This window comes from Ammodytes marinus (genome assembly GCF_949987685.1).
Source record: "Ammodytes marinus genome assembly, chromosome: 7".
Classification (NCBI taxonomy): domain Eukaryota; kingdom Metazoa; phylum Chordata; class Actinopteri; order Uranoscopiformes; family Ammodytidae; genus Ammodytes; species Ammodytes marinus.
This window is the reverse complement of record NC_137211.1, coordinates 8,389,720-8,409,794: the sequence shown is the minus strand read 5'-3', so window position 1 is coordinate 8,409,794 and position 20,075 is coordinate 8,389,720. Positions and strand designations below refer to the sequence as shown.

General features: G+C 43.1%; 1 protein-coding gene across 1 annotated transcript in view; it reads left to right on the top strand.

Annotated features, from left to right (window-relative positions):
* Positions 1 to 18,591: 18,591 nt before the first annotated feature.
* prdm16 (PR domain containing 16) overlaps positions 18,592 to 20,075 on the top strand; it is a 179,569-nt gene continuing 178,085 nt past the window's right edge. The window contains exon 1 of the mRNA XM_080030988.1: positions 18,592 to 18,689. Coding sequence (XP_079887114.1) covers positions 18,653 to 18,689 — 37 coding nt within the window. The 5' untranslated portion in view covers positions 18,592 to 18,652. The remainder of the gene's footprint in view (positions 18,690 to 20,075) is intronic.

Here is a 20,075-nt window from a genome sequence, read left to right as displayed (position 1 = left end):
ATCAGCCCTGGGAAATGAGCGCCCGATGCACAGGCCTGCATTTAGACACACACACACAAAGTTGTAATGTTCCAAGGAATGTGAACAAACGCTGTAGTTTATTCAAAACCGTTCAGAAAACATTACCAAGTATTTCTTTATTGTGACGCAAACTTTCTTAAACTGATGCAAATGAGTAATATCAAAGGCAAAGCTGTCATCTTTTGTGAAAGATAATAGTAAATTACTTTACAGACAATGGATTAACTTAATTTAAGCCATTCCCTGTTTCACATACATCATGTTTCCAAATATTTACCTTACACCTTAACCTTATTACCCTCCTGCTCTCTCTCTCTCTCTCTCTCCCTCACACACACACACACACACACTCCCACACACTGCCCACAAGATCCAACATAGGTAGCTAATTACGGGGGAAATGACCCTTTGCTCATTTGAAAGGGATCCAGACAAGCTCTTACAACACCTACTCAATTAGCTGCCATTTGTCCCCTTGAAATGAATGAGTCGCTCTCTTCTCAGTCACCCCGAACACGAACACTTCAGTCTTTGATCTGCTGTTGAGTTGAATCAGATCTTCCACAAGCGAGGCACTGAAACACTTAGCAGTCGGATGCTAGTGGGTAAAGTATGCACACTATTCAAACTGCTAAATGTAGATAAAATACATTTGAAGGATCACTTGTTTAAAAAAGGGATATGGCTGTTGAATTTAACATTTTGGACTTCAAATGGGAATAGCTGCATGACAAGTGTGTTAATAGACTCAATGCAAATGCTTCACGTCCCTATAACAGTGATTCAGTCAGTCAAAAATAGTGTCAGTGCACAACAATGCTCTTTCATTTACATTATATGTAAACATAAACAGATTAAAGTTGATTAAAGTTGATGCAAGGCCCTATACCTGTAAGGTTCCTATTATAATTTGATATAAAGAGGCACACTAATCTGATTTAGTGTGATAAATATATACTGTTGGAAGCATGTCATCTGGCAAAGAGATTTACATTTAGTATTCAGTTTGATTCTCTACCCATAAGATGTTTCACTGGGCCATCTCATTTCTTAGGTAAATGGTTAGAACTCCTGCTACATGTCACCGTGTGGTATATAGATGGTTTTCAGGAAATACGTATAAGTGAGTAACTTGTGTGTATGTTCTTTCTGAAGGTGTCTCGTCCGGAGAGCGAGAGGACAGGTGACCGATCTCCACCTCCCTTTGCTTCTAGATTTGAAAAGAAAACAAGTCATAAACCAAAAGCAAAAAAAAAAAAAAAAACGTTCTCAGCTAAAGAATCCGCCGGGTGAATGGAGAGAGGGGAGGGGCAGACGGAGCGATAGAGTCCATTAAAAAGAATGACGGCCTCAGAAAAAGAGAGCGAGAGAGGGGAAGAAAAAAAAATCCCTACGGCAGCACACAATGCCATAGCTGGGGTTAAGTGCTAGGATTTCAGTCGATGGGGGATTTGGAGGTCCTTGCGTTTTTAAGCCTCTGTCCCCAAACCTTCGCCTTTTCCATCCCACCTCCCTCCGCAAGCAATACACTCTCTCTTTTTCTTTCACTCTCTCAGACACACACACACACACACACATATGTGTGTCTCTCCCACATCTACCATCTCCACCCACCCCCTTTCCAAGTCCCAGTCATCTGCCATAATCAGAACGATGATATACGGGCCCCATTAAAAGAGAGGGGCTGCTGACATGCAGGACAATAGCCCCTCACAGCGTGTCCAGGAAGCCTGCCCATCCAGGTGCACTCTCCCTTACAGCCAGAGGCTTGACGCTTTCTCTCTCTCTCTCTCTGTACCTCTCTCTCTCCCTTCACTTCTTTGTATGCCCCTTTTTTCGCCCATCCTCGCAGTGTGAGCCCATAGAGAAGGGAAGGTAGAAACAGGAGATGAGTAAAAACGTGGTGTGGAGGAGTCGTGGTGTGTTGGGGTAAAGGAAAGAGGGATTTGCAGGGCTGAGATTTGAGAGTGAGAAAGACGGACAGAGAGAGAGAGTGAGTGAGTGAGGGAAAGAGGGAGGGAGAGCTCAGGTGTGTTGAAAAGAGGGGACATTTGAGCAGTCAGCGATGGGGCTTGGGGGGGACGGAGAATCAGTGAGCTTGAAACAATGGTGATAATAAAACAGTATCCCCTTACACCCCTCTGTGTGCCTCTCTGCTTCTCTCTCTCTCTCTCTCTCTCTAGCCCACTGTCTCTCTACCTACCTGACCTACCGCAGCGCATCACAGGGCACAGAGGAAGGCTGGAGCGAGGGATGAGGAGGAGGAGGAGAGGAGGGATGGCTGATGAGAAGCTATTGGTGGTCACTGGTTACCCATCAACACATCCTCACTGACAGCCGGTGGCCTGTCCGTCAGCAGGTAATTTAGACCAGGGGGGGTCTGCACACACACGCACACACACACACACACACACACACACACACACACACACACATGCACAGAACACATGCACAGAACACATACATATGGGTGAATGGGCCCAGCCACCATGGTTTTTTAAGGTATAGTTTTATGTTTATCCGCCAGATATTGTTTGCATTCATTTTTGCAGTTATGTAATTTGGGGTTTGTGACTTTGAGAATGTGAGAATCTCTTTACTTTTTATAGTCAGTTTTACATTGTTTAGACAAATCTGTACACAAATAGTAAACACATCTCAAACGACAAAAGTTTACTACTAATTAAAACAATTATAATCAGCACAGGGATGCTTGATGAGTAAGTCTTCAATTGTCTGTCTGTAAAATAATGAATGGCAGCATTCCGCAGCAGCAGCAGGAGCATGGTATTGATGTAAGTAATACTGAAGTGCTGTATTTCACGTAGCTGATTTTGTACAAAGTGAGTTCCCACCAGTGAGCATTCATTTGGTGATGTGCATCTATTTTGCATATTGCATCTTCTATTTCTAGGAAAAATACATTGTAGGACAGGGTTACCCCTGTGGTACTGTAAATCCCTAGCAGTGTTCAGTGAAGCGTGGAGGCACATGGTAGCTCCCTTACTCCTCAGCGACTAGTGGGGCTGTCACCAATACTGAGGGCCACACCACCGAACCCCCCCCCCCCCCCCCAGAGTGCCTCCGAGGTCCACTGCACAAATCCCCCCTCTGCGCCAAAACCAGTCCGTTTATACACACAGTGACTATCTGCCCCTGGGCTCTCTGTGTGGTCCTTCAACAAAGAGGAAGAGAGGGGAATGGTTAAGAGATGTTGACATGTCTATCTGAGATGCTCTGCCTTTTTCAGTCGCTCACCTATCTCTATATATGTCTCAGAGCTGCAATTAAAGCTGGGGTATGTGATTTCTGATTGGTCAAAATGAACATGAGCGGTACACTTTGACCAATCAGAGCGAGGCTCCGATTCTTTAAAAAAAAAAAAAAAAATCAGATTCTCTGTTCTTATTGGCTGTTGGGACTGTCCATTCACTTTGGTACCGACGTTGTTGGTGTAGAGCGTGTCAGGGAGGGACAATAGGGGAGGAACCAAAGAGAACAAGTGAAGTGGTTGAGGTATTTGGATTCAAATCTCTATCCAAACTGCTATTTTCTCCCCAAATTCTCCACTCCAGCTTTAAAGGAGAATATTTTTTAGTTAATATACGTGTTAAATCACTCTATATTCATACAGCAATCGCTCAAACAGTATACACAGTTCATAACACAGGTCGCCCAGTCTTTCAGCTTTGCAGTAATTGCCGGATACCTGCCTCCATCGCGGCGCTATCTGATGAAGACGGCTGCACGTTCATGTGGTGGTGAGGAACGAGGGAGGGGACTGCTAACTGCAGTAACACTTACTTCTCCTTTAAGATAACAAACTATAGCTTATTTCCCATATTTTTCTTCTCCTGTGAATAGAGGAACATTTAAAACAATGAGGATGTACCCGGCTCATCTGTTTCTCACATGAACCTGCCTCGTCCTCATGTGAAAGCTTTGTGTGTCGACAAAAGTAAGCCGACTCTCTCCTGGGATTTTTATTTTTTTAATTTGTTTCATTTTGTTATTCAACATCAAATGTGGCACCGGGAAGAGCTGATCCCGAAACCCTGAGTATGTTCCTCCGTCCCTCTCTGTCTCACAAAGTCCTACAGATCTGAGCGTTTGCTTTTTAACTCGTCTCACTTGTCTAGCCCTTTCACGCATAGATAGTGGTCACTACAGTGGACAGCTATTCAAATGCTGTTTTCTTGAATATGGAAGGGTGTAGATCGCCTAGTTGCATATCAGCCACTACAGTGGACTCTTGTGTGTCATCCAATGCATTGCCAACCAGTGGCCAACCATTGTAAGAGCAGCCACAATTAGTCAAAACCAAGATGGCCGACAGGGAGCAGAAAAGTTGTGTAGCTCAGTCAGGATACATAATACTTCGAAAATAGGAGAGCCTGACAAGTAAAACAAATATGGCAACATCAAGTAACATCTTAGGAGTCATATAGTTGTTAAAATTTCCAATTATTGATTTTACATTGGGAGGAAATTATGTTTAATCACCTGTCCACTAAATTGGACATCATGCATCACCGACTTCAATAAATACTATGACTGCAGATGTGTCGTGCTTGAAAAAGCTTACTTTGCTGTAACTTTTTGGTTTTAAATCGATAGATTTATGTTATTAGAATGCAACTTGAAGTATTTGTGTAAAAAAAAAAAACATTTTTTCCAGATTGTTCCATTATGTGTAAAACAGTTGGTGTCACTATGATGCCAATTTTCATATTAATATAGCTTTGATTAAGTGATGTACAAGTCAGTAGGCTGTACTACTGAATTACATATGAAAAAGAGAAATTGGAGAACCAAGGAAAAAGTCTGTTATTTTCATAGAAAATTTTGATTGAAAAAATGATTCCACGCTTTTGCATTAGATTGAAGTATTGGAATATGCTAATATATGTGAACAGGCATTGAACATATATATTATTTTATAGTTTTCAGATAATATATACTTTTTTTCACTGTTCACAAGTTGAGAAGTCAAAACGCATGGAGTCCACCCGAGTGGACATGTGTAAAACTCTCTGAAAAATGTGTTTAAAAAAAATTAAGTTACCGTATATTTTTTCTTTTCATGCCTAAAGAAATATAAAATCACTTGAGAAAAAAATCCAGACTAAGGATATCATAATTCATGCATGAAAGGGCTAGAGCCGTGCTTTTTTTCCACGACATCCCTTTGCCAATTCGAAAGGTTTGTCTCTTTTTGTCCCTTGGCCAAGTTGCACTCGCTCACACCGGGCCTGGCAGTCCAAGTCCTGAGAGGGAAATGAAAGCTGCTTGTGGTGGTGATGCAGTCAACAAGGTGGTAGTAGGGAATTTTAATGACCAGCTTTTCTGCTACCTTTTCCTCTCCCGCCGTTTTGGCACTTAAATAATGATCCTGCAGGCTTTGCCGTTTGGCACCCAATGGCTTTCCCTCATTGAAATACGCTGGTGGACAGAAAGAAAGGGCAGGTTCACCACCACACACACCCCCTGCCCACTCTCTGACACAAGACAAAGCACATTTTAATTAAAGCCAAGGCAAACCAGCTTGAATAAATAGATGGACCTTACTTTTTTTCTTTTTCTTTTGACTTTTTGATTTAATATGCTTCTGCATTGTTTGTTTTCTCCCTCGTACTACTCATTTAGTTAATTCTAGATGCTTCATACTAGTGGTCAAGTGTCTTTTATTTTCATCCACACATGCATGAACAAAAAAGTAGACATCTTGTACACATAGTCACAGACACACATGAAGTCAAAGAGACAGGCCGTGGAGCTCTTTGTGGCAGACATTACCCGGCTCCAGTCAGTGAGCTGACAGCATTCGTCACAACCAATCAGAGGAGCCAGTAGAGTTTGTTGTTGGAGCTCTGATTTTGGACCAGGGGTGCTCATACACTCAGCGGTAGGTAAAGCTGACAAAATCCGGACTTTTGTGTGTGTGTGTGTGTGTGTGTGTGTGTGTGTGTGTGTGTGTGTGTGTGTGTGTGTGTGTGTGTGTGTGTGTGTGTGTGTGTGTGTGTGTGTGTGTGTGTGTGTGTGTGTGTGTGTGTGTGTGTGTGTGTGTGTGTGTGTGTGTGTGTGTGTGTGTGTGTGTGTGTGTGTGTGTGTGTCTCAGTGCATGTGTGTGGCACCCTCTGTTCCTATCAAACCTCTCTCCCCTTCTCTTGAAGCAGAACAGATCCTCTGGATAAGCTCACCCAGTGGCAGAGAAATCCCCCCCTCCACCACCACCACCTCCGAACATACACAATCATGTGCGTTTATTCCTATATCGCATGGCTCCCCTCCATCCTTCACACCATCTCTCCTGTCTTGATCTAATGCTCAGTACATAATGGAACAAAGAAAAGTGTGATTTTTTTCTTTTTTCCCTTTTTGCTGATTGCACCTTTCCAGTTTGTATACTGTAGAGATGAAGGTCCTGAGTTTCCCAGTGCGGCCGGGCAGGGCCGAGCGGCTGGGAGCAGACAGCATTCAATTGTGAATGTGAGGAAACAGACCATTCTGCCTGGCTACCAGCGCTACGGCAATATGTGAATGATGACTGGTGCCGGACAGACGTCTTGGCACGATCATGTATGCGGCACATGTATTTGCAACTTACACTAAGCATTTTCTTTTCAATTTGCCTTGATGTTTTCCGCATTTGATTTTGGTATTTTTTCCATGCGAGCTTCCAAATGGCGGGGAAAGAAAGATGTCTGCATAATTAGACTGGAAGTCATTTATATTCCACAGATATCAAATGATAAACCTCAGCTAATCCTTCTTTCCAAAATGGAGTTTTTGCGAGCATTCTGCAAACAAACTCTTCCTCCTCCATCCCACAAACCCCGCCTCCGATGGCAACAGTTGACACAGCAGTCTGTTTTCCAAGATGCAGTATGATATTTGTTTCTTGGCCTTTGGGTCTGATGTAAAATCACTGCTCAACATTAAAAAGAACAGCCAGATCCTGGACAATCTGTGGAGTTGTTCGCTGAAGGCAACCAGAACCCCAGAAATCCATTTATTTTTAAGTACCACAAAGACGTCAGCTGGTGTTAACCATGGTCACTTCATTTCCTCCCCGGCTGGCACTGGAAAGTTGACTGTCGCTGGACTGTTGGATGACATCACACACGAGGACAACGCTAACAACCAGTTATTGTGAACCAGTCGTTGAAATCACAACCCAGTGATGTGGTGGATGGTGGTGTGAACACGGCGGAGCACATGATAGAATGATAAAACTCTGTTTTACATCGCAATAACCTTTTGAGTTAAGTAGAACCTCGTATGGCAATGGAGTCCAGATGGTAACAGTGGCCATTACATTTGAAAATAAAACTGCCTTATTGTGGATTCTGGAAATGTAGTTTTGAGTTCTGTTTACTTCCATGTAGGTAAATCCCTGTGGTTTGGTTTTGAGTTACAGGAGCGCACACATTATATAATATACACATATAGATACATAGACAAACACACACACACACACACACACACACACACACACACACACACACACACACTGGCCATCCCACAGGACTGGGTAAATTGAGAGGTGCCACCATGACCCTAGGCCTAGGTGTCTGTAAGCCCAGTCTTCCACTCGCTGAAGTCCCGGCAGCTGACAGGCTATAAGTGTCCCACAGTAGCCTTGTTCCAACTGACGACTTCAAAGGTTACACTGCATGGGTCACAACAAAACATTATTTTCAGCATATGTGTGACATGACGGTGGAGGGGGGAAAAATCCCCAAGATGGAGTGGCAAGTTGTCCAGTTCTACCACATGGCAAATGTCACCGCGTGACATATATGGGCTTATGAAAATGGCAAGCGAGGACAGGGCGGACGGCGAATCAAATCGTCTGTCACACTTTATTAGCTCAAGCAAAAAAGCCCAATGTTTCCCCGTCTTCCTTTGTGACACATTTGGTCCACAGATGAACTCCGTTGTAAAACAAGTCCATTGGATGTTAACAGAAACCACACTGCAGAATAAAATCCGTCCAATAATGAGCAATCAGCGATAGTGTGCGCACAAACATCTGACGCCGGCGTCCCACTGTGCGAGTGTCACTCCTCCCTACCCGACCTCATCTGAACAAAGCGCTTAGAATTCATCTTGGCCCTGCACGCATTGAACTTAGACATGCAGGTTTATTGTTTGTTTTGTTTTTTTTCAGAAATGAGAGTAAGCCCAAGTGGTAACAATTTAAAGTCAATAAACTCTTCTCCTCTAAAATGCCCTGGCTTCAAAAGAGTAGTGTGGGTGTTCTGCACGCCAGTAATGGAATTGTTAAGCATGCTCAGGGATTTGGCAGCCGGCTCACTTCGGAAAAGAGCAGGAGAGGAGGATGACAACGTTAAAACCCACTGTTTGTTTCTCTCTCTCATGATTATGTGGAGCGAGGGAAGCACGAAAACATGCACAAACATTGTAAAGCAACGGTTGTGTGATATACATGCTTTGAGGTGCAGATAGTAAATAAAAAAAAATGCCTTAACATGCGTACCATGCGTGTCAAGGAACACATATACCATACACAAATTAGAACCGAGAGGTCCCATATCATATACCAAAGTTTCACTTTAAGTTACATCTAGTTCCAGTAACCTGTTTGACTAACCTCAGTATCCCAGCACAAAGCTATGTCTCTTTAAATAAGGTCGATTTCAATAAGTGAAAAGACAGACAGACAGACAGACAGACAGACAGGGCGAGAGTGAGTGAGTGAGAGGTTGAGCATGAGTCCTTTGTGCAACATGTGTCTGTGCGACTGACACAGGAGGGCAGTCTTTCAAAGTCTCCATCTGTGGAGAGCAGCCTCTCACTGTGCTCTCAGGCCCAGGCCTCTGCGGTTGTCATTTCTTTAATGGAAATGTTCCCTAGTTATGATGTCATGGTTACATTCCTTCATCTTTACCCAGAGAGGAAATGTGTCTCTTTAATTCCTGACTCTTTAGCTCTCTACCTGCCGCGCCATTTCATTTCCAACTTTTGTTCAAATTTGGAAAAAAGTCACTTTCATCCCCAGTCACCACCTACTACTACATCACCTTTTGCTAAGAACGCTTCATGACTCTTCATTGAGCCATTGTAAGAAGATCTTAAATCCCATCTTACTTTCTGTGTTATATCCCCTTTGCCTCTCTCTCTCTCTCTCTCTCTTCCTCCACTCTCCTTGCAGACTAGTCATGTTCATCCAGCCTGTCTAAGAGAAATTCTTCATTAACTCATTAACTCTTGCAAAACCCCGGCAAAGTGCTGTTGTTTTTGATGTGCTGCCCAAGTAAGTCCCACCCAGCCCCCACCTTCCACTCACCGACACCATCAAAACCCTCCCCACCCTTGTCTGGAGCTCCTATTAATCATCCTGTCATTTCGGCAACATACACACACACACACACACACACACACACACACACACACACATGCTTTTGTTGCCTCGGACACACCACCACCACATTGGCCTATACACTCTGCGACAAATCAAAACAAATAAATAAATAATGTAGCTGGTCACTGCAAGGCTACTTGAGTGTATAGAGTGAATGGGAAAATAATCTCTATGGAAATGGAGGCGGTGCAGGAGAGCGGGCCCGGGGTTTTTTGTTTGCTACTTGCAGTGTTTGTGCTTTCGATCGTTGAAACCTTTATTGGCCTTTGTTGGGGCTGTAGAGTGTTTGGTGTTTTATGGTTTGTTTCCGATGTGATGTCAGGCTTATAATGTAAGCGTGTGTGTGTGTGTGTGTGTGTGTGTGTGTGTGTGTGAGTGTGTGTGTGCAGCATGGCCTAAGTTATTTTTTCCTCGTGCTTGGGAAGTCGTGTGCTCCTGCGGCGGGGGGGAAAAGAGGCTTGAAACTTGAAAATGTTTTGCCCTCCAAGTGCAATGCCCCACAGCACTCGGTAGCAGCAGAGCACTGGCTCGGGGTAAGTGTGTGCATCTGTGTGTGTGTGTGTGGAGCATGCATCAGGTTGAGTTTTTTATTCTTTTTTATTTGCTGCAATCCCTTGCAGTGCCCCCTGGACCTGGGGTTGTGCATACTTTGGCAGCGGAAACATATTACCGAAAAGCAGATCCATTTAGGCTTGAGAATGTCAACAGAGGCATGTGGATTTTGGTAAGAGACGATAGCTCCGCTGTACAGTGAACAGCTTCTCGAACTATACACGAGAGAGGTTTACATAGATGAATGTTTTGTCATCAATTAACGTATCTATTCAAGCACACTGAAAGTGCGTCATCGATACAGAACTCGTCCAGTGTTTCCACACTGCGCGTGATTTAGCATTGATTTTGCCTCACAACTGTAAGGAGAAAATGCGTCTAAAGCGTAGCCTTTCCTGTGCCTCCTGCTTAGCATTTTCACCACTGTGTGTGTGTGTGTGTGTGTGTGTGTGTGTGTGTGTGTGTGTGTGTGTGTGTGTGTGTGTGTGTGTGTGTGTGTGTGTGTGTGTGTGTGTGTGTGTGTGTGTGTGTGTGTGTGTGTGTGTGTGTGTGTGTGTGTGTGTGTGTGTGTGTGTGTGTGTGTGTGTGTGTGTGTGTGTGTGTGTTGTGGGGCCCCACTATAGCTGGCAACAGTGACATCACTCCCCACCACATACAGTATTACTATACACAAGGACTGTTTCATTGGTCAAGCAGAGACCATGGGATCTGGATGTTTGGAAAAATCTAACTTGATATCCTCCATATTCAGAAAGTGGAATTTTCATTTAATTTTCATCATCGAGTTTTAACTATTTGTTTTTTTTGCTTGTTTTGTTTGTGTATTTTTAACTTATGACTTTCAATTACTTATGCAATTGCTTAAACTGACAGTGTACTGCATGTGAGATTAACTTTTGAATCAGTCATTTTAAGGTGCACTATGTAACGTGAAATCTATCTAAGGTTTTTTCTCACAACTCAATAAACAAACTATCTCTCGGGAAAAATTGGATCGCTGTTACACTGTTTGAAGTTAGAAAGCTACCTGAAAAGTCACTGTTTGCCTGTTGTTGTTTACAGCAGCAGGGCACACAATTTTGTAAATACATTTCTAAACTAACTGAAGGCTCTGCAAATGTAACAAAAAAAATCCCCCTTCGGCTGAAACTGCATAGTGCACATTTTTAATGCTGAATTATAGTTCAACTGTCTATCCCATCATACTAAATAGAGAACTAAAAAAAGCTTTTTTGCATCAATATACAGTAGTTATAGTGACACAGCTACCTCCATTTGTCCAACTGCACCTTGTAAACGACTGCTTTCCTCACTGTGTTACCAAGGCCCAGACACAGTGAAAACAGGGTCACTGTAGCTGGTATAGGAGGAGAAGAAAATCCCAGATCCGATCTTCACTGGAGGTGAGAACACACATCTCAGGTTGGGAAACCTTCAAGGGGGTTTGTTTTCAAAGATGAGAAGCAGAAATGCATTGCTTCAAAGGGGCCGTGGGGTGGCAGAAAGGCTCTCTGGAGTATATATACCGGCCCGCTGCCATGGCCAGGCTGCCGTGAAATGGACACTTGTGGGCCCGGCCTACTCTATCTGTCCTCAGTTGTTAATGAGAACATGCAAAGCGGCCTCAGCACCTCATGCTTCCCCACATGAGCCTCCTTGTTTGCCTGCCAAGTTGTGTGTCTGTTCCGAGTGCTAATACTTCCACAACCTACTACTACATGGAGTCATTCTGCATAACGCTCTCTCCGAGTTTATTAGGGGATATTGCCGTGGACAGCAGCCTTTATTTTCCGTGATAATAGATTGTATCCAGTAGCATATTACATCTGCTGAACAACCCCCCCCCCCTCCCACACACACACACACACACACACACACACACACACACACACACACACACACACACACACACACACACACACACACACACACACACACACTTTTTTTATACAGTGTTTAATTCATTCTCCAAAAAACACACTCGTAAAACCTCATTCTGTCTTATTTTTTACATCAAATGTGACCACATTTTTTTATTGACTAAAATGTATATTAATCCAAAAATGAAACCGACACTCATATATATTTTCCTAAAACATATTTATTGTTTAATTCATTTCTTTATTTTATTAAATGCAAGATGAATTATAGTTTATTATCAGGAATATTTGCCAAACCTTCTGAAAATGATTATGTTTGTAAATAATATCCCTGAAACTAGTTTGTTTCTTTTTTTGTTGGAGGATATTTTTTGTTGAATTAGAGTCAGTCTATTTCATAACTTCACTTAATCTTATGATATCAAAATAAAGAGTACCCAAATGCTATTTTTTGTTTCATTATTTTGACTTGAGAAGCACTTCGGTGCCACTGAGGTTAGATTATTAAAACTAAATAAAAACCTGAACAAACACAGGCCCAAAAGGCCTTCCGGCCCGGACCACAATGGACCTTCCTGTTTTTTCCACATCATGAAGCCTATGTTGCTTCAGTAGTCTTTCTCCGTATACAGTATATGTCAGTGAACCTGCATAAACGGCATATGCTCTTTGGTTGAGTTGTAAAATATGACAGGCTATTTTCCCCTCGCCGCTCCAACCCAAAAGATTAACATTGTGATTCCCAGTGTCCCAGCAGACAGCTTGATTGATTACATCATAATAAGGTCATTTCTACGCCGGGGTAATTTTCACCCGAGCCTCCCGGCGAAATTTTAATGTGCATTTGTTTGGCGGCTCCTCGCTCCTATGATCTGCGGGTAAATTGATGGCGACATTAACGAGCGATTAATTAAAAAAAACAACACCATTGATGATGATGAGACGGGAGGAGGTCGGGATGGGAACTGTCGTGTTTTTGGACGAACATTTATTTCCCGGTAAGACTCAGCACGCTCCCTGTAGGCCTATACATCTAACAAATTGAGCATCAGTTATGGCTTAATTTTTTGCCATGACCGAATATTTTTGTTGAATACACATTGTATCTGTCTGAATTCAACCACATGATGATGTTTGAAAATATGGAGCCTATTCATTGGCGTCCGACTCCGTCATAATAGCCTAAAATCAAGTCACGGATAACCTGTCATTTTCACTGATCCTATTTAAAAATATTTCTCAATTTTATGCAGAACAGTTGTTATTGAAAATAAATCGGGCAGAAGAAAAAAATTCGGGCTCAAAGCAAAAACGAAAGATGATTTAATGCATTTATTGGTCTGTGTTTGGTTTTGGGCCGATCGATAAGAGGCAGCTGTGTTTTACTCAGCTGAATGCATGTTTCAGGCATTAATGATCTGAGACACAAACGAAATAGGTTTTTATGTATTTGTTTATTTTGACCAATTAGATGTTGCAATGGCTTCGAGGTCCTAATTGATACAATATTAACATAATAACCTAAATTGCGGCTAACGGTGTTGCTAAACTATTTGAAATAAACAGCTTTACCTTTGTGTTTCGCAAAAAATAATATTTTGTTGCAAACTGTATGCCTATATTTCATCGATTTATTTCAAAAGCAGCAATCTGTCTGATCCACCCACTCACATATGAAACATTTCATATTAGAGCCCCCCTCCTTTTTATAGCTTTCCAGATGTGCTGCCTGTGTTTGAAGCTGGGCTCCAGTGCGCGGGCCTCCTGCAGTGTGTGCTCTGTACAGTCGCTGCCCTCTCACCTCTTCATATTCCTGCTATCAGTAGCTGTGGCGCAGCGCCCGTCTGGCCCTGACAGCATGTTAACAACACTGCGAGAAGGCCCCGAAGAAACGTCTTGGATTAGCGGTCAGATTTTCCCATTTCCCATAGAAGCACAAGGTCCTGAACCCAATTAATGGCTAATAATTACCAAGGCTACTATACGCTATGACGGCCGCTTCTGGGGACTTCATTAAAGGGAAGGAGGGAGCGGCTCGCTGTGGAGTGCCACTCCAAATCTATACTTTATGAAGGGAAAGTGGGGGGATTTTCTAATTGATTGTCTGGATATTTGGGCATTTATAGGCCTATACATCGATATTTGAGGGGGAAAAAAGGTGTTGGTGAAGGTGATTGATATTTGATAATTTCTCTTGTCTGAGAAACCTTCCTCATATAGTCACATGGCCTACAGTGCATTTACCTGTGTGCGAGAGCGCGTGCCTCAACGCAAGTCCCAGCGCCGTGCCGCAGCTCGTTACCATGTTTACTCTCCCATTACATTGACTGCGGCAGGATTACAGTTGGCAAATTTACAATGCTCACAGTGGCTCACACAAAGGGCCCGCCGCGGCGTTTCTGATGTCCCCCTCCCAGGCCCACCTCATCTTTAGGCCGGTCCGCGAGGTGCTCCATTTCACATATCTAATGTGCGCTGATGTTATCTGCGCGTAACGTCTAATCCAGAGACCCGGAGCCTTTTCCACCGTGGATAAAGCTTGGGTTTCAGCGGCCTTGGCTATGAGTGGGTGGGTGGGTGTGAGGGAGGGAGGGAGGGGGAGGGTGTACTGTACAGTCACCGCAGTCTGACCACACCGGTCCACAGTGTTATAAACCTCTGTACCCCACCCCCAGACACACACACACACACACACACCCTCCACCCTCTTCACACACATTTTTAGATTATTAGAAGCGCCCGCCTAACGATTGGCGACGACGATGATGATTGTAAAATGTTGTGTATATGATATTAATCTTTAATGCCATTTGCCTGTTTAGAATACATACTGGTGCATATGAATAGTTATCTATAGGATGTTATAAATGGAAAGTTATATCATCCTATTGGCTGTAATTGAATATATATATTTTTTTTTTATCCACGACTTTCCTAGATTATCCAGGTTTTACGCATGCTGCTATTGTTTGTACAGTTTTCATTGACTGTAAAGTTACGTTTTGGCATAAAAAAATAAAATAAAAATAGGCCTATACTCAAAGCCGATGTGACACGCAGCCTGTGGGCTACGGACCTGCTGTCAACTCAGGTGATATTGAGACGTAACCGCGTCCTCGAGATGAGATTAAGGGAGCTGAACCGCTTTGACGCAAACGGTGTCCTCTATAATCCGCCAAACAATTTGCCTGCATACCAACACATACACATATCCTATACATAATGGGGCCTCAGTGTATGCGTAAGGGGCGGCGGGGCCATGCACTTATGTGATATAGGAGCCGGAGACCATATCTTGATTTATAAACAATGCCTGCATTGGTGGCACCGTGTCCTATAGGCAAAACCGTTACCGAGTTACAGAATATGGACAAAATATTACAATAATCATCACACAAGAGATTTAAAGGCCTAAATCTATACTGTTGATTGAACTGGATCGTAATGTGTGTGGTTCGGTTTGCTTGTTGACACCTTCAGCTAATTATGAATCCGTCTCTCTCTCTCTCTCGAGTCTAATTAAACGGGTTAATTAAACAGAGAGGGGTCCATGCGTATGAGTGAGCGCGCGTGCAGCAGCAGCAGCGCACCTCTCTTCCGGGGACGGGGCGAGCGGTGCTGCCTTTACGCTCCCTCCAGCCGCAGGACAAAAAGAGGGAGAAAAAAAGAGAAACATGTCTTAGGCTACAACTCGAGTTTCTCTCTCTTTCTCTCTCTCTCTCTCTCTCTCTCTCTCTCTCTCTCTCTCTCTCTCTCTCTCAAACACAAACCCCGTTAAAAAGGTCGACGTTTAAATGACGCAGAAAAGTATTCCCCCAACGGGCCAGTGTCGGAGTAGAGCAACACTTTTCTTTGCGGGCGTAATCACAGTTAATTGCTCCTTTTTAAGAAGGTGTTGCACCATGTGAAATCATTTGTCCAACCTGATGTGCGAGAAATGTTCGGAGGCCTGGCCTGAGCTGTCTCGGGCTGCATGGCTGGCTGATGGTCGGAAATCATTTTCACAAACTGGGGAAAGTTTATGCTGAATGCCTTGTGTTTCCTCTCACTTTTTCCTCTGGCTGAAGCTGAGTGAAGGACGCGGTATCGATAGAGCCAATCGATTAAGACAATGGATTATTGATTGCTCGTCGCCACGCTCCCACGCTTCCCACAGACACCAAGGAATAAACAAAACCTTTGTAACACTATAGTGTTATTCTCATAATTTATTATTTGCTTATCGACCTGTTTATCTCCGTCTGTCACCCCTTACCTCTGCTCTCTGAGCTCCTGTCTTACAATGGAACAGTTGATTCTATTATTATTTTATATTACTTTATTACATTGGAAGAAACAAACATTACATTGAAAACAATGTGTTGTTGCAAAAGGGTCACACAGTTAATGTTATTAGTCTATAATACGATGACGACATCCCGTACTCTTCACACTCCCTATATCGCTATGAAAGCACACGCGCTTCCTTTCATTCTGTAAAAGCCAATTAAATTAACCTCGACGTCTCGCGATGCCAAGACAAACTCCCTTACAGATAATATATGCTAATTACTTCTGATTATTATCGATTAATAATGAATTGTACTTCAACTCAGGGGAAAACATCCCACGGCTATTCCTATCCAACCAACGTATGTATAGGCTGGAGAGGTGTTTGATGAACTCCTGCGTTATATACTCCAATCAATTGTTGTTTCATGCGCATAATAATGAGCAACAAGCTGCGGCTCAACCGTGACGCAAGAGAACCAAAATAATTGTCAGGCAGACCACCACGACCTATTTGCAATGGGTTTTGGGCCAATGTCATGTCCAGCAAAAAGCGAAACAAAATGTGTGGAAATAACAGCTAATAATAAGATTAATGATAAATAATAATAGGCCTAATAATTAGAAAATAATAGGAGAAAAAAAATCTTTCTGCATGGATGGTAAAGTATCCTATAACAGTGCGGTGTGATTAGTGTGCAAAGAATTGATCCTGCCGCCGCTCTCCCGGCAGACTGCAGTGGCTCCATCACCACCGCGCTCTTTAATGGGACTCCAACATAGAGCCGCCTTTATTCAGCCAAACTAGACGGAAACCATTTCCATATGACATGTAGGCTAAAGGCCCAGGCACCGCAGGAATATGACGAGCAGCAGCCTACCACCGTCACTCACTCACGCTGGACTTCATTCCCTTTCATGAATAATAAAATGCAAATAAATTGTGTGAATATATCCGCAGCTACATCAGGTTTGTTTCTGTTCTAGAATGTATTTTTTTAATCTTCCGCTCAATAACAACACAAATATACAGCATTCACTAATAATCAATAGAGACTTATTTAATGACATAATAATTATTATTAATAATTATATTATTGAAATTACATATTGTAAACCATGCAAAACTGTTGCAATAATCTTAATACATTGTGCTAATACATTGTAAAAAATAATTAAATGGCATCTTCAATATTTTCATTCGAGTTGGAAAATGTAAGAAAACAAATGATAAAATTATGGACTCCAAAATTTGTTTGATTAAATACACAATTCGTGATTTAAAAAATGAATACAAATAAATTACCTTTTTATTCCTTCAGACTATACCAGGCTGAAAGTGAAGCCGGCTTCCTTCCTCCTGCCTGCCTGCAGCAAACAAACAAACAGGTGCAAGGCAAAAGTCATACTTACGAAGAGAGAAAGTCTGTCCACCTTCGTCCAGGTGATCTGCGCTCAACTCATACGCGGCACAGCCCATGGCTCTGTAACGGCGACACACACACAAACAGTTCTCCAAGAAATAACATTAACGATTGTAACAAATGAAGGCTGGACTACTACTTCTTCTCGGTATACGGACTCCATGCATGCGTCAAACAGCTGCTGGCCGCTGCTTGTCCTGAGGGCAACAAGGTTTTACACACACACACACACACACACACACACACACACACACACACACACACACACACACACACACACACACACACACACACACACACACACACACACACACACACACACACACACACACACACACACACACACACACACACAACCAAATAATAGCTTGTAAAGTGAGTGCAACTACAATCGAGTCTTGCACCTCTTTTACGCCTGCATGTGCATTAATGAAGTTAAAAATAACCTTTGCAATACGAGCACTTGTGGCACAACATCTATTGCGTCAGCAGCCCAAATAAAAAGTTTTTTGTTTTGCAATTAAAAATTTAAATTATTTTGTTCATATTTTATAATAAATGTATGGCAGAGAAAGATATATACAGATTGTGAGAAATCTCTTAATAATAATAAAACAATCAATAAATCAGCAGTATTGCCATTCTCATAATACAACCTTGACCTCACCGTATACTTCCAGCGCGTCCACCGCCGGTTGGAGAAAACCAAGTTGTCGCTGTTTTAAAGGGGTAAAAAATATATCCACGAAAGTGCTGGCAGGAGCTGAATGGGTTGGGTGGGGGTAGGGGGGTTGGGAGGGGGACCAGGGTAAGGGGATGGTAATGGGGGGAGGGAGGGAGGGAAGGTGAGGGGAGCGCAGGAGGAGGAGGAAGAGGAGGAGGAGGAGGGGAAGAGATAAGTGATCTAAAGGGGAGACGATAGGACAAGGGGGGGAGAAAAAAAGTGATGATGATGAATACATTGGAAAGTTTTTTGGCCCCGGCGAGGGTGTCAGATTGAATGGGCCTGTGCGCATGTGCGAAGGTGTCCAAACTGACAATGCTGGTGAGATGAAGATAGTGTTGTTGCTGCTTCTGGGCTCACGGAGGACGACGAGAGGAATCTACAAGCCGACAAGATGAGATCCAAGGCGAGGGCGAGAAAACTGGCCAAAAGTAGGTTCTTCTCCTTTTTAACTCCTTTTCCTTATCGCGTTCAGCCGTCCGGCTCTAAAAAACTCCTGCGTGTGTATATAGTAGATGTCCAGTCATGTCCTTGTCATTTGTCATATCCTTATTAAGAGAGCGAGAGAAGGAGGGGGGCGACTCTTTGTCCAGAGTTAACTTTTCTGCTTAAAAAATTGTGCTCCTGCTCCGGCTATATCCTACTCTCGTTTTCCATGCGTGCTGCGGTCTTGGCTTGGTTGGTTCCCGGTGTCAGAAAGTTTCATGTGTGATGAGAAACGCCGCTGGTGCTTTTAGTCGATTCCACTTCTCATAAACGCAGAGGTAAACATTAGCGTCCCACATCTGAGCTCCAACTCGTTATTTGCTCTCTTTCGTGTCCGAGGGTTCAGTGGAGGCGCACATTCGTTTTTCCCCGAAAGTTACCATGAAAACTTGTCGAAATGGGATAGTAACTTTTTCTCTTTCTAGAGCCGCATAGCCTTAGCAAGTCTTGTGAAATAATATTCCCGGCTTTTGAAATAGTGGGCGCTGTGGCACTGCTGAGCTGCTGCTGCTGAAGGGGCTCGCGCCGAGCCCAGCGCCCTCTCTCACTCACTCACACAGTCGCCTGCAAAACGGGAGACGCCAAGATGAGAATTGAGAAAGAACGAAAGAGAAACATTTTGCTGCAGATTTCTTCGGTCGACACCACTGCTTGAACCGCAGAATATATCGCTCTCTCCGGGGCAGCTTTTGGTTTGTCCCAGGGCCCGCGCACCGCTGCAAACTGGTTCCACCTCCAGGGAATGCCAATCAATAATGCGTCTTGTGCAAGAAAGCGCCCATACTACTACCTCTACTAGGCTACTACGTTACTTAGTGGACTGCCGCTCGCGTCACACGGAAGAAAATCATGTATTCAGTTTTGTGAACAGGGACCGTGTTTATTGTTTGACATTTGTTTGTTGTTCTTGGGTTGATTCATGAATCGCGTTAAAGTGCACCGTGTTTTATTTATTTATTTCAAGTCCTGCACGAGTGCACTGTTTTCTACGGCCAGTAAGGTTATGTGGGTCAATCTTATTTTTCATCCACAAATAATTTGAAAGGCGATTGTTCTCCGATCTGGCCTTTTGGCAGTTGCCTTTTTTACGTGTCAATATGCTGGTGTCATATTATCAATAATGAGCTTCGATTTGTTGTTTTGGGAAAATACAGCTAAAGCACACGAGACATTTACCAGCGTGTGTATTTTTTTAGGCCATGCTTATTGAAAAAAAATAAAATTACAAGCCTATATTTTAAAATATAGGCTACCTGTTATTGTTTTTTTTATGTTGGTCTTTGATTGCATGTTTACAGGCCTTTAAAAGCTTTGTAACTTTGCCAAAGCCA